A 13585-nucleotide genomic window follows, 5' to 3' on the forward strand; every position below is an offset into this window, starting at 1 on the left:
TATCTATCTATCTATCTATCTATCTATCTATCTATCTCTCTCTCTCTCTCTCTCTCTCTCTCTCTCTCTCTCTCTCTGTCTGTCATTCTATCTATCGTTCTATCATTCTATCTGTCTATCATTCAATCGTTCTATCGCACTACTTATCTATCTATCTATTATTCATTCAATCGTTCTATTGCTCTACTTATCTATCGTTCTATTGTTGTATCGTCTGTCGTTCTATCTATCTATCTATCTATCTGTCTATCTGTCTGTCATTCTATCTATCTATCTATCTGTTTATCTGGGGGAAAATATTTATTTGATCCCCTGCTGATTTTGTAAGTTTGTCCACTTACAAAGAAATGAAGGGTCTGTAATTTTTCTGGTAGGTTAATTTTAACGTGTAGAGACAGAATGCCAACCAAAAAATCCAGAAGAAACACATTATATAAAGGTTAGAAATTGATTTGCATTTCAGTGAGTGAAATAAGTATTTGATCCCCAAGCAAAACATGACTTAGTACTTGGTGCAGAAACCCTTGTTGGCAAGCACAGAGGTAAGACGTTTTTTGTAGTTGGTCACCAGGTTTGCACACATCTCAGGAGGGATTTTGATCCACTCCTCTTTACAGATCCTCTCTAAATCCTTAAGGTTTCTTGGCTGTTGTTTGACAACTCAAAGTTTCAGCTCCCTCCACAGATTCTTGAGCAGGGGGACCTTGCGGGCGCTGCAGGATTTCTGTCCATTGCGCCATAGCAATGTTTTGCTTGGTGACTGTGATCCCAACTGCCTTAATATCATTAACAAGCTCCTCCCGTGTAGTTCTGGGCCTATCCCTCACCTTTCTTATGATCACCCTTACCCCATTAGGCAAGATCTTGCATGAAGCTCCAGACCAAGGCTGATTGATGGTTGTTTTGTATTTCTTCCATTTCCGAATAATCGCACCAACAGTTGTCTCCTTCTTACCAAGCTTCTTGCTACTGGTCTTGTAGCCCATTCAAGCCTTGTGCAGATCTACAATCTTGTCTCTGACATCCTTTGACAGCTCTTTGGTCTTGCCCATGGTGGTGGGAGAGGTTGGAATGGAAGATACAGATTGTGTGGACAGGTGTCTTATAATTCAGGAAAACCTTTCTGGTAATGGATCTTAGATCTTTGTTTCACTGACTATTCACTTAAAGTAACTTGGTGTGTGGATTATACATTACTCTTAAAACTGCTTTATACAGCATACAAATATTCTGTAAACAAGATGATGTAGAGTAGCTTAGGTTTCCAATGAAAATCGTTTCAAAAGAAGCCAAAGTTTCAAGGTTTGTGTGATGACAGGCAACACGGACAGGAGCAGAGATTGTGAGTGCTGCATTATGATACCTTCATGGTATTCTTTGCTGTAAAAATTATAGTCTAACATGCCCTCTAGCATCCCGCTGGTATTAATGAGTAGGTTACCACGTATTATTTATACAATAAATGTTTAATTTCATATATGAATAATTTTCAACCCACTCTGAATAGGGAGGTCAGGGTTAGTAAACTTTTGTTAAGCGTTGTTTGATCTGAGCTACCACACACTGAGTCATTGCATGTTTGCTTCCAAAACAGCAGTGATTTAATGAAAATATGATTCATTTAAATGGTTTTAATATGTGCAATTACAGATCAGCTACCAGAGCATTGAATCATCAGACCCCGGGATCAACGTTCCAGGCCCGAGGCGCACCGTATCCAAACTGAGGAACGAGACTTACCATATGTTCTCCAACCTGCATCCTGGCACCACCTACCTGATCTCTGTGCGGGCGCGCACCGCCAAAGGCTTCGGCCAAACAGCACTCACTGAGATCACCACCAACATCTCTGGTAAGGAGTGTGTAAGGTTGTTTTAGGGGGCTTTTAGGTGTGTGTGTGTGTGTGTTAAACAGAGCACTTCCAATACAAATCTGTCCCGTCCGAAGGGAGTGAGTGTGTTTAAATGTTTACTTATTTGATTGACTCTTATCCAATTAAATGTACTGTAATTATGCAAATGATGAATACCTCTATTTTTATCTAAAAAACAAACAAACTAAAGATTGCAGTGAAATATTAGCTATCAAAAGGCGTTGACAGTTATTTTTGCATCTGACCTAATTGTATATGCATGTTGTAGGAGTTTCCTTTTCAGACACAAAAAAAAGTTAACACTCGCCAAGTGCCAAATGAAAGTAAAAATCAGCATTAGGGAGCAGTGTTGGGAAGGTTACTTTGTAAATGTAATAGGTTACAGATTACAAGTTACCTTATTTACCATGGTGGTAGCTCTTAGACAGTTTGTAGTCTAAAGCTTTCAGTGGCAATGTGGATTGATGTAATTGGCAGACGTGGTGCGCTGCAAATTCAAACGAGAACCAATCAAAAGCATCAGAATAGCATCACTTTACTAAATGGCTTTTAAATGGCAGGAGGCATCATGCTCATCAAAAACAGGCAAAGCAACAAATGAATATTATTATGCATATCCTAGCTTTTTACAGAAAATATTCAGATGTAATCCCCTTTGTAATCATTAACATTTTAAAAGTAACTGTAATTTAATTAATTACACATTTTTCTCAGAAACTGTAATAGATTACGGTTACATTTATTTTGTAATTAAATTACGTAATCCCATTACATGTATACTACCAGTCAAAAGTGTTTGAACAGTAAGATTTTTAAGTCCCTTCTGCTCACCAAGCCTGCATTTATTGATCCAAAGTACAGCAAAAACAATACCATTTTTAAATATTTTTAACTATTTAAAATAACTGTTTTCTATTTGAATATATTTTCAAATGTAATTTATTCCTGTGATTTCAAAGCTGAATTTTTCATGAATAAAGGGTCATGAATAATAATGTTGAGCTCTGCTCTGATTGGCTGTTTCGCAGTGCGGCTCAATGTTGAGCTCTGCTCTGATTGGCTGTTTCACAGTGCGGCTCATTTCAGTAGCTTACACAGCAAGAAGGAAACACAGGGAAATATATATTTCAATACTTTCTCTCGCAGTTATATCATTGGGTAATTATACTGTATATAAAATGCAGACATCAGGGAGCCGCTATTAATATGCAGGGCATTGAAACTGCTTTCGAATATACGATTGCGGTTTACTTTCACTTTCGAGATTTGCGATCGCACATGCTGTGTAAACTACAGCGGCAGTACTTACCACACATTTTACAAGTTTAGATGCTTGTCAGTGGTGCTCAGGATCTGTAAATCATTCGCCATCGTCCTCAGTCATCTCTCTTTGCTCTGTTTATGTGGTAAGTGAAATCTTATTTAGCCTACTGCAATGTAACCTGCTAGCAAGCAGCTAACCATGTCTCTTTAGTGGCTCGCGTTATTTTATTAGAGCGCGTTATTTGCTTGCCGTGCCTTTCTGAATACAGACACCAACCCATCCCTGCACTTCACATCCCCTGCACAGCCTGGAACATAACCTTTATTTCCATGATCTGCTGTTTTCGCTGTTGTCCTCGCTTGTTTCTTCACAATACCTGCAGAACTTCTGATGATTTGGCTGTGCAGGTCCGGCTGGCCTAGAACAGGTATATGCAAATGTTGGGGGTGTACATATTAGTGATCCTGAATGTAACGTCACAGTCGGTGTTATGTTCTGATTCGCCTATTTTTCAGTGGTCTTTTGCATGCATGAGATTTACATAAAGAGGAAACAATGGTGTTTGAGGCTCACGGTATGTTATGTCCATGTACGTAACTGTTATTATTCAACTATGCAAAGGTAAATACAGTTTTCCAATCTATGGCACCTTTAAAACAGCTGAGTATAATTTTTTCAGGTTTCTTTGATGAATAGAAAGTTCAGAAGAACAGCATGCTAAATAAAAAGTATTAATTTCTATAATTTCACCCCCCACCACTTTGTGAAGTGATTTTACTCGTCTAGGCTATGGTTAAAAAAAAACAACAACTTTAAATGTGCTTACTGTATATGCATCACAGGTATGCACATTAGTACGAACTGAATAAAAACTTGTTAATTTGATCACTTATGTTCTCCTCTCCTTGTCTGATGGGTCGACACTGACCTTTACATCTGTTCATCTGCTGTAAACGAGCAATAAATAACTTCAGACTCAAAACAGGTGCTATAATTTCATGGAAGGAGTGTTTATAAGAAAAACTGTGAAATCGCAGAAGTTGCTTTTGTTTTGCATTAAATGACTAGAACTTGTACTTCTGCAGTGATGCGAAATGTACGTGCATGTGTGTTTCCGTGCACCTTCAGATGTACCAGGTGATAACTGTTGATTGAAATGCCTCAGATCATTTGGGAGATGTCTGAGGTACAGAAATGCATGTTGGCGGTTCAATAGTCAGGAACAAAGTGAAACAAAAACTGATTTCACAGAAAAGGAAAAATGCGAAACTCCAGAGTTTCCGGTTCATCATCCTGTGCTTCAGGTGCGCTATTGATCTCTGAAGCATGTGTGTGTGAGTAAGCCCATATCGCCGCTTAAGAGCCATTATGTATTCCCGAGTGGATCTGAGGAAGTGATAGTGAAACTGTATCACAGCAGATGCTCAGAACCCAACAGACCCTTCAAGAACATTACACGTTTCCCCTCGCCTCAAAGAGAACTGACATCACTGTCATCCTCACCATTCGAAAACCAGCCCGTCTTACAAAACAGCACCATATGCTGCTGTCAACCAGACGCAGCTGATGCTAAATCAGGATTCCTCAACACTGGACTGATGCGAAGCAATGTGCGTTAAAGCCAGCCTTTTCTCCGATGGCAACGATGGAGAACTTCTGTTTTTTGACGGCAGCGATGTGACGGAAACACAAAATCCAATAAGAGGATTTAGTGTGGTGGTAGGCAAGGTCCATTAATCTGCAAATATGTGGTTGTTTTGAGAATATTGGCTTTGGCCTGATAACCCTGTCTACTTGGCCGATTAACAGTCGGGGACGTTTCGCCTTGTATCAGCTCAAAATCTACCAAAAGCACTGTTAATGGATAAAAAAAAGTTTTGTTTTAGTGAAATTTTAAAGCCCCCCCCCCCCCCCCCCCCCCCCCCCCCTAATTTATTTCAGCATCTTTTGCTTGCATTTTTTTAAAATTGCATTCATTTTAATAATGAAATATATTTATTTACGTAATAATAATAATTATTTTTTTAATGAATGTTTATGGTAATGTCCACATTTCAGACACCAAATTTGGGATTCCAATTCAAATTTAATATGCATATTTAGCTTTACACACATTGTGGTGTTCATGCAGTTTGAGGAACTACTTTCAGTATTTCAATTTATTTATTTTTTTTCACTCAAATTGTTAAAATATCATTTGTAATGGAAATATGCGTCACAAATCCTACAATGTGATTTTCTGGATTTTTTTTTCTCATTTTGTCTCTCATAGTTGAGGTATACCTATGATGAAAATTACAGGCCTCTCTCATCTTTTTAAGTGGGAGAACTTGCACAATTGGTGGCTGACTAAATACTTTTTTGCCCCACTGTATATTATCTGCATTATTAGTGTATTTCTGGTTGAAGGATTTTTCATTATAAATAGTACAGAAGTCAAACAGGAACTGAGCATAGAGACACAGAGAGATGCATTACACCCTTATATCTGTGCATTTCACTATGTACACCAAACCTCAGAGAAAGTTGTTGCAGCATAGACGCTTTGGAGTTGTTACAGTATATTGATTGAGGCTGTTAGAATAGATGTACATATATGACCTGTTGTATACTTGAGTTTCTGTGCATACTGTAAAGAAATAAGCCCTCAGGCCCTCTTATATCTCTCAGTTGCATCATATGTATGTAGACCAGCATTCTGTTTTTTTTTGTGTGTTTTTAGTTTCTCTGCAAGCACTCAAAGCCATCCAAGGCCTCACTTTTACTGAAGTCCACTCAAGTAGCTGTAGTTTTGCCCGCTTTTAATATCATAATCATTGATTTCTGGCAGATTGTTTGCCTTTGCTCGTCAGCTCTAATTGACTGCTGATATTAAGGAAAGCGTTATTGCTCAACACGAGCATCTCAGGGGATGGATACAGTCCAGACTCAGATCCTTCTAAATGAGTTTCCCCTCTGTTTGTCCCACATGCACAGCTTTTAATTACACCCTGAGTTCAAGACACACAGAGGGACAAGTTTGGAGAAGAAAGCAGAGTTCATATGAAGTGTTGGTTGTTGTCATGAATTAAGGCGGTCTTATTTCAGACAACAATGTAGGCGTTGTTCGTGAGGTTCGTCTAATTAAAATGTTTAGCTGGTTATATTGGCTTTTAATAATTAGCGTAAACTTCACTTTGCTTTACTTTGAAATGACAAAGTTAATGTACACAGTGGATTTAGATCCCAAATGGTTTCTTTTTAATTGCTGAGCTCTCGTTTATTTTTTTTCTGCCCATCACTCGGGATGTTTTAGAGAAGTTTACTTTTGATAGTGAGTGTTTTTTTTTTTTAAATTCTTTCTCTCACTTTCTGTCTCTTTTTGAAGCACCTACATTCGATTATGGAGACATACCTTCCCCTCTGAGTGAGACAGAAAGCACCATCACAGTCCTGCTGCGTCCAGCACAAGGCCGAGGAGCTCCGGTCAGGTGAGAGTGCCAGTATTTTCTTTAAAGGAATATTCCAGATTGAATACAAGTTACCACTAAAAATTATTTCTAATGAAGTCTGTTTTTTTTTCTCATGCTTAAAACATCTTAACACACATATTAGTTAGGCTATACTATTGTGTATTCACCAGGGTTATTAAAAACTTTTGTTACTTGAAATAAAATAAAATATAAAAAAAACTTAGGGCCAGATTTACTAACAACTTGCGCCAGCACAAACTGTCTTTTGGCTTTAAAATAGTACTGTCAGGATTTACTAAAGACACGTAGTGAAGAATTAGCACTGAAAAGGCGTGGACACAGTTAATTTTCCACCTGACCTTATTGAATATGCATTTGTTGGAGTTTCCAATTCAGACGCAATATTTATGGGAGGGGAGTATTAAAATTAAGCACACAACACGATTTACTAACATTTGCTCTTGACAAATTGCTGGTATTTGCGCCATTATTTAACGGCCAAAAAAGCATGTCTCAAATCAGGCTGTAATTTGCACTGCTCTTGGTAGATTGTGCTGGTCATTGTGGAAATGGTCTGTGTTCTTTAATGTGTGCATTTTCAGTAAATCACACGCATAATTTTCCACTCCCATCAGTGCTTTTATGGAATTGCCATAATTCTGGACCTTAAACTTATTTTTAAAAACTAAAAATATAAACTGAAGTTTAAATTAATAAAAGTGATATATAGACATTTTTAAAAAAGCTGATAAAAATGAAAAAATACAGTAAAGCTAATAAAACTTGAACTAAAATGAAAATGAAAACAGATATAAAAATATAATTCAAAATATTAACTAAAACTACAGTAGTATCTCAATGCTACTAAAATAACACTCAAATTTATTTAATGTTTTGTATGTTGCACTTTAATATATTTTGAGATATTGTAAACTCTAACCCTGATTTTATTTTCTTAAAAGAGACACATCTGGAAATTATTTTTTTATGATAATCAAGTGCTGTTAACTTGTTTAGAACCTGGAATATTCATTATACGTTATTACTATTATTACTATTATATTTTTATAAAATACATTACTATGTGTATGTATACACAGCACATATCAAGTGATTGTGGAGGAGGAAGCTGGTAGGAAGGTGAAAAGAGAACTGAGCTTTCAGGACTGCTTCCCCATTCCAACATCTCACGGTGAGGCTCAGGCCCGTGGAGCGCCACACTACTATACAGCCGAACTTCCCCCGAGCAGCCTGCCCGAGGCTACACCCTTTACTGTGGGGGACAACCACACCTACAACGGCTACTGGAACAGCCCTCTGGACCCCAGGAAGAACTACCTCATCTACTTCCAGGCCATGAGCAACTTTAGAGGCGTAAGTGTCAGAAACTAGCACTGTTACTCATTCCGCTCCCAGTATATACTGAAGTATACTTCAATTGTTATATGTACACTAGGGAATGTGTACATTTCGTCATTAGCACAGTACACACATACTGTATGTGTGCAGCCTGTTTTTTCGAACCACACATACTGTACAGTATACAATATTCTTTTCATGGAAATTCAACTGATTTTTTGCCAGGATCTGAAACATTATTTATACATGCTCCTATAGATTGTTTGCAACCTGCACAGCAGGAGATAAAGTGCAAAAGCAAGGACCTTGAATAAATAGTGAGAAGCACCTGCAGCTAGTAAATCTGCAATTAGTTGGATGTACAAAAACATTATATCATTGCTTGTCCTTACGGGATGTTGTCTTTCTCCTTTTGTCCTACTGTTCAAACCCATAAGATAGTGTGTGTCACAGTCTCAGTATGAAATTAATAATAGAGTATCAGCACACACCAAGCTTTGGGTGTCCAGGCCTTATTCAAATGGGAAAAACAGTCCCTGTGCTCCCCGTCCATGCCTAGATAAGAGGACAAACAACAAGGAATACCGTCTCGGTGGCATAAACCATTTCACAGGGATAATTGGGCACAGGTGCAGCTGATCAAAAATAGATCAGCTGGCAGTTTATGTTGTTAGAAATGGCTGGGTCTGGGAGACAGAATGAGCTCGACAGCGCAGACAAGACAGAGCCTGGAAAACAGCCGGAGAAATGTGAATCTCTCGCTGCTCAAAAATTGATCCAGAAAGGTGCCAAATAAGTTTCTAAATAGGAAAAAAGCGTTTTTGTCAGAAGCAAAATATAGACCTTGATTAATAAAGCATTTGATTAAATCAGACTGGTACTTTACCATTGGTCGAAAATATAGTTTTATTGTGCCTACCAGCAGTCTGTAAAGGCCCATGACCCATTGAGAGATGAGGATGCCAGGTTGTCCAGGTTCATTGTATACAGTGCCTTGCGAAATTATTTTATTTTATTTTTTCACATTTTGTCATGTTGCATCCTTATGTTAAACTGCTTTAAATTACTTTTTTGCTTAGTCATTATAGGGAAGCCCTTTTCCACCACTGAATAAAAAATGTTTGCTGCATTTTATCTCGCAATTCTTTTTTTCCTCAGAATTGTGAAGTATAAAATCGCAATAGCGAATAATAAAGTCAGAATGGCAAGATATAAACTTGCAATTCTTAGAAATGAAATCACAATTGCAAGATATAAATAATTCTGACTTTTTATACATTTATATATTTATACATTTTTATTATTGATATCAACTCGCAATTCACTCTAAACCCAAGAAGCCGTGGTTTAGAGTGAATTTATAACAGCTAAGGGGCGTTGTTAGGCACGACGCGAAGCGGACAAATGTAAACAAAGGTGTATGTTTGTAAAGTAATTTACAACAGCTTCGAACGTGGCTCGGCCAATCAGAATTAAGGACCGGCACTATTTGTTTTATAAAGTTCGATTCTAAGGGAGAAAAAACAATTTTCTCAGAATTAGGTGTTTATATCTATATACAGGGCCTAAAACTAACTTTTTGCCACACCTGCCAATGGCCGGTGACATGATAAAATCTACTGGCCATGAAACTCTTTTTGCAAAAGCAGGCAGTTATTACTACTACAATAACTAAACATATTAACAATGTTTTTGTCCTGCTGGTGCATATTAATTATAGACGTTCAACATTATAGTATAATTGAAAGCCCTTATTTTTAACATTTAATAGGCTCTGAAATATATAACAACTTTCAATTTAAGTGATTTTAAAACAATCTTCACATAAACTATATTATATATGATTATCATTTTTTTGCAAGCTATAAAAGTTAATCAGCAACTAGAACAGTCCAAGGATTTCTCTTTTTCTTTTGTTCTTTGTGCGTTGAAGTGCTACTGGTGGAGCTGTCTGAAGTGGCTCAGCGTATGCGTACAGCCAAATGCGCAGCCTTTCAAATGATACTTCACTGCACCGTTTAGGCAGCGTAACCCAGGTATGTGTCGCCGCATTCTCGGGTTATGAAGAATAAAGAAGGGAAAAGTTCATCTTCCGAAATGAAGCAGCAAAATCTTCTCAAGTAAAAGTTATTAGAACCATGTCTAGGGGCAAGCTGGCCATCACTGCTCTGACCTTATCAGTCCGTTTGTATCCTATTATTTGATTCGCTCTTGTCGCTAATGATAGAACAGCTAATCACGATGATCTTGTCTTCGGACAAGATTATTTTATTCGCTGATGTCAGAAACAGCGAATCTCTTTAAAAACTGGCTGTTGTTTTCACTTCATTGCATTGTTATAATTCGTAAAAGTTGTACCCGCCCACTGGCGACTGACACTGTTACATGGACTCGCCAATGCTGATTTTTACTCTCATTTGGCGCTTGGCGAGTGTTCATTTTAGGCCCTGTCTATATAACTTGCAATTGCGTGTTATAAAGTGAGAATTGTGAGCTTGTATCTCTCAATTCTGACTTTATTTCTCAGAATTACTACTTTATATCTTATAAACTTGCAATTTAGATTTTTTTTCCCCCCTCATAATTGCGAGTTTAATTCTCACAAATTTTTTTTTCTTGCATTTGTGAGTTTATATCATGCAATATTGGGAAAAAAGTTCGGAAAAGGGCTTTCATAGTATGGAGTGTTGATTGATGTGAAAAAAGTAAAGCATTTTAGCATAATGGTTACAACTTGACACAATGTGGGGGGGAAATGAAGGAGTATGAATACGTTTGCATGGCTCTGTACTCCTGCATGCAGAACTGTTGATGAAAATACTTTAAAACTATAGCTTGTCAAGAAAAAAATAAAACTAGATAACTGCGTTAAATCTTTAAAATGTATAAACATCCAATGATATAAACAAAAACAATTATATTTAAAAAAGTATGTTTCCACTAAATACAGCTAATAAAAATAGCATATACTGTAGTGTGGAAACATAATGATTAACCGCAGTATAGTTAATTTCTCTATAAAAGTGTATGTGAATCTATGAATATGTGAATCTATCTAATTGGTTTGAATCAGTGAAAATATTGTTGAATCTGAATGAACCGCATCTACACAAACCAGTTCACTGAAGCGAATCAGATAAATATTTGAACTACTGTCTTGCTTTTAAAGTCGTTAAGTTAGTTACTTCACTCCTTTTAGTTAGTCTTCCTCAACACTGCTGCATCAGTGACAAGTACAGACATTTTTCATGCAACTTCATGCAAACCAACCTTCGTCTTGAGCATGACTTTTGCCTTATGGTTTCATGGTTATTAGTTAGCTGCCGTACTCAATTATGCACTATTAAACCTCTGAGTGTTTCAGGCTTGTGGGAATGAAAAGAGATTTTTAATGGTCCATTGAGATTTGACACCAGCTAGCAAACCTCATGCTCAAAAAGATGTGGGTGACATTTAGAAGAAGGTTATCTCATTGGCTCAGCACCTGGAGGAAAGGATGAGCCAGCTTGGCTCATTCCACTCTTCTGAACAGCAATTCAGAGGCACAAAACTTGGACGGACTTTACCTTTGCTATTACACAGTTGGGTTTTTGGCGGCCTTTAAGGGAAATGCCTCTGTTGACCTATAGTACAGACACAAACTCCCTTCCCGCCGAACCCCTCAGGGCTTCTCTTGCATTACAGACTGAAATGCACCTGTCAGCAAAGCCATTGTGACTCCACCTTCCCCTCGGTTTCTCTCTACTTGAAACCGCATGTCTTGGAAACCGATGGCACAGCTCAGTCTCCTTTGGGCTCTGCTGATTTACTTGACCGACCTTTAGCTAAATATTCATTTTTATTCAGCTCTTTTTTATGCTGCAATAACTGCCGTAAAGGCTGACAGTCTAAGCTAAAGAGAACGTAGCTCAAGAGACTTAGCTAGCATTTAGCACTCCCATGTTACCGATTTGAACAGTTCAGTTTTTGTTTCTCCTGACTGCATATAAACAATGCTAATATACTTTTCTTTGTCTCTTGGCCAACTTTTTGGCTGTAAGTGGTTTTCAAAGCTTTTGGCAGCAGCACAAGAAAGAAAGTCCTCGGCTGCATCTTTGGCCATTATTCTGACAATTAGCCATTAGAGAGCTGTGAATGCTGTCAGGGCTTCGTGTAATTGCTTTCAGTGATAAATATATATAAAGATGCTCTTAAAAGATCTTTGATTCTCAGCTGTTTACAAAGAGCTGTTTTTATTCCTTTCTCTTCTCTGCTCTTTGTTTACTTTTTTTGTCCTCCGCTTCCTTAGTAGTCCTTAGAGGCAAAACAAAAAGATTGTAGCTGTCAGACACTCTCTTTCACTCATACACACAGAAAAACTTTGCTGTTTTTTTTCTTATGACACTGAACCCTATAGGACAGACCAGACACTTTTTTTTTTTTTTTTTTACATTTTCTCTCTAATTTCATTTTCATTACATTTTCTCTCTCTTAGAGAGAACATTACTTTTTCTCTCTAATTGGCATCTCTGTTTTTATCAAGATCGAAGGCAAGATCTGGTATTTCTTAGTAAAATATGTTGAGTAAAATAAAATATGTATTTATTATATTTATTAAAATAAAATATGTAAAAATAAAATAAAAAAGAAAGGTAAATTTTATAAAACATATCTAATTGATTATATTATATATATATGAATAATCTACTTATTAATAATTTATTAATATTTGAAAAGCATTAATTTCTAATACATATGTATATGTACACACCCACAAATGAAAATCTATTTACTAATAATTTATTGATATTTGAAAATCATTCATTTATAATACATACACTGAACAAAATTATAAACAGAACACTTTTGTTTTTGCCCCCATTTTTCATGAGCTGAACTCAAAGATCTAAGACTTTTTCTATGTACACAAAAGGCCTATTTCTCTCAAATATTGTTCACAAATCTGTCTAAATCTGTGTTAGTGAGCACTTCTGCTTTGCCGAGACAATCCATCCACCTCACAGGTGTGGCATATCAAGATGCTGATTAGACAGCATGATTATTGCACAGGTGTGCCTTAGGCTGGCCACAATAAAAGGCCACTCTAAAATGTGCAGTTTTATCACACAGCACAATGCCACAGATGTCGCAAGCTTTGAGGGAGCGTGCAATTGGCATGCTGACTGCAGGAATGTCCTGTTGCCCGTGAATTGAATGTTCATTTCTCTACCATAAGCCGTCTCCAAAGGCGTTTCAGAGAATTTGGCAGTACATCCAACCGGCCTCACAACCGCAGATCACGTGTAACCACACCAGCCCAGGACCTCCACATCCAGCATCTTCACCTCCAAGATCGTCTGAGACCAACCGCCCGGACAGCTGCTACAACAATCGGTTTGCATAACCAAAGAATTACTGCACAAACTGTCAGAAACCATCTCAGGGAAGCTCAACTGCATGCTCGTCATCCTCATCGGGGTCTCGACCTGACTGCAGGTCGTCGTCGTAACCGACTTAAGTGGGCAAATGCTCACATTCGATGGCGTCTGGCACTTTGGAGAGGTGTTCTCTTCACTGATGAATCCCGATTTTCACTGTACAGGGCAGATGGCAGACAGCGTGTATGGCATCGTGTGGGTGAGCGGTTTGCTGATGTCA

At 37.6% G+C, this 13585-nt stretch overlaps 1 protein-coding gene across 1 annotated transcript in view; it reads left to right on the plus strand.

Annotated features, from left to right (window-relative positions):
- The window catches only part of ptprub (protein tyrosine phosphatase receptor type Ub), a 253128-nt gene that overhangs the window by 183850 nt on the left and 55693 nt on the right, over positions 1-13585 (plus strand). The window contains exons 10-12 of the mRNA XM_016276630.1: positions 1651-1852; positions 6505-6607; positions 7690-7963. Of these exons, the coding sequence (XP_016132116.1) occupies positions 1651-1852; positions 6505-6607; positions 7690-7963 (579 nt within the window). The remainder of the gene's footprint in view (positions 1-1650; positions 1853-6504; positions 6608-7689; positions 7964-13585) is intronic.

This window comes from Sinocyclocheilus grahami, unplaced genomic scaffold (assembly GCF_001515645.1).
Source record: "Sinocyclocheilus grahami isolate Dianchi unplaced genomic scaffold, SAMN03320097.WGS_v1.1 scaffold104.1, whole genome shotgun sequence".
Classification (NCBI taxonomy): Eukaryota; Metazoa; Chordata; class Actinopteri; order Cypriniformes; family Cyprinidae; genus Sinocyclocheilus; species Sinocyclocheilus grahami.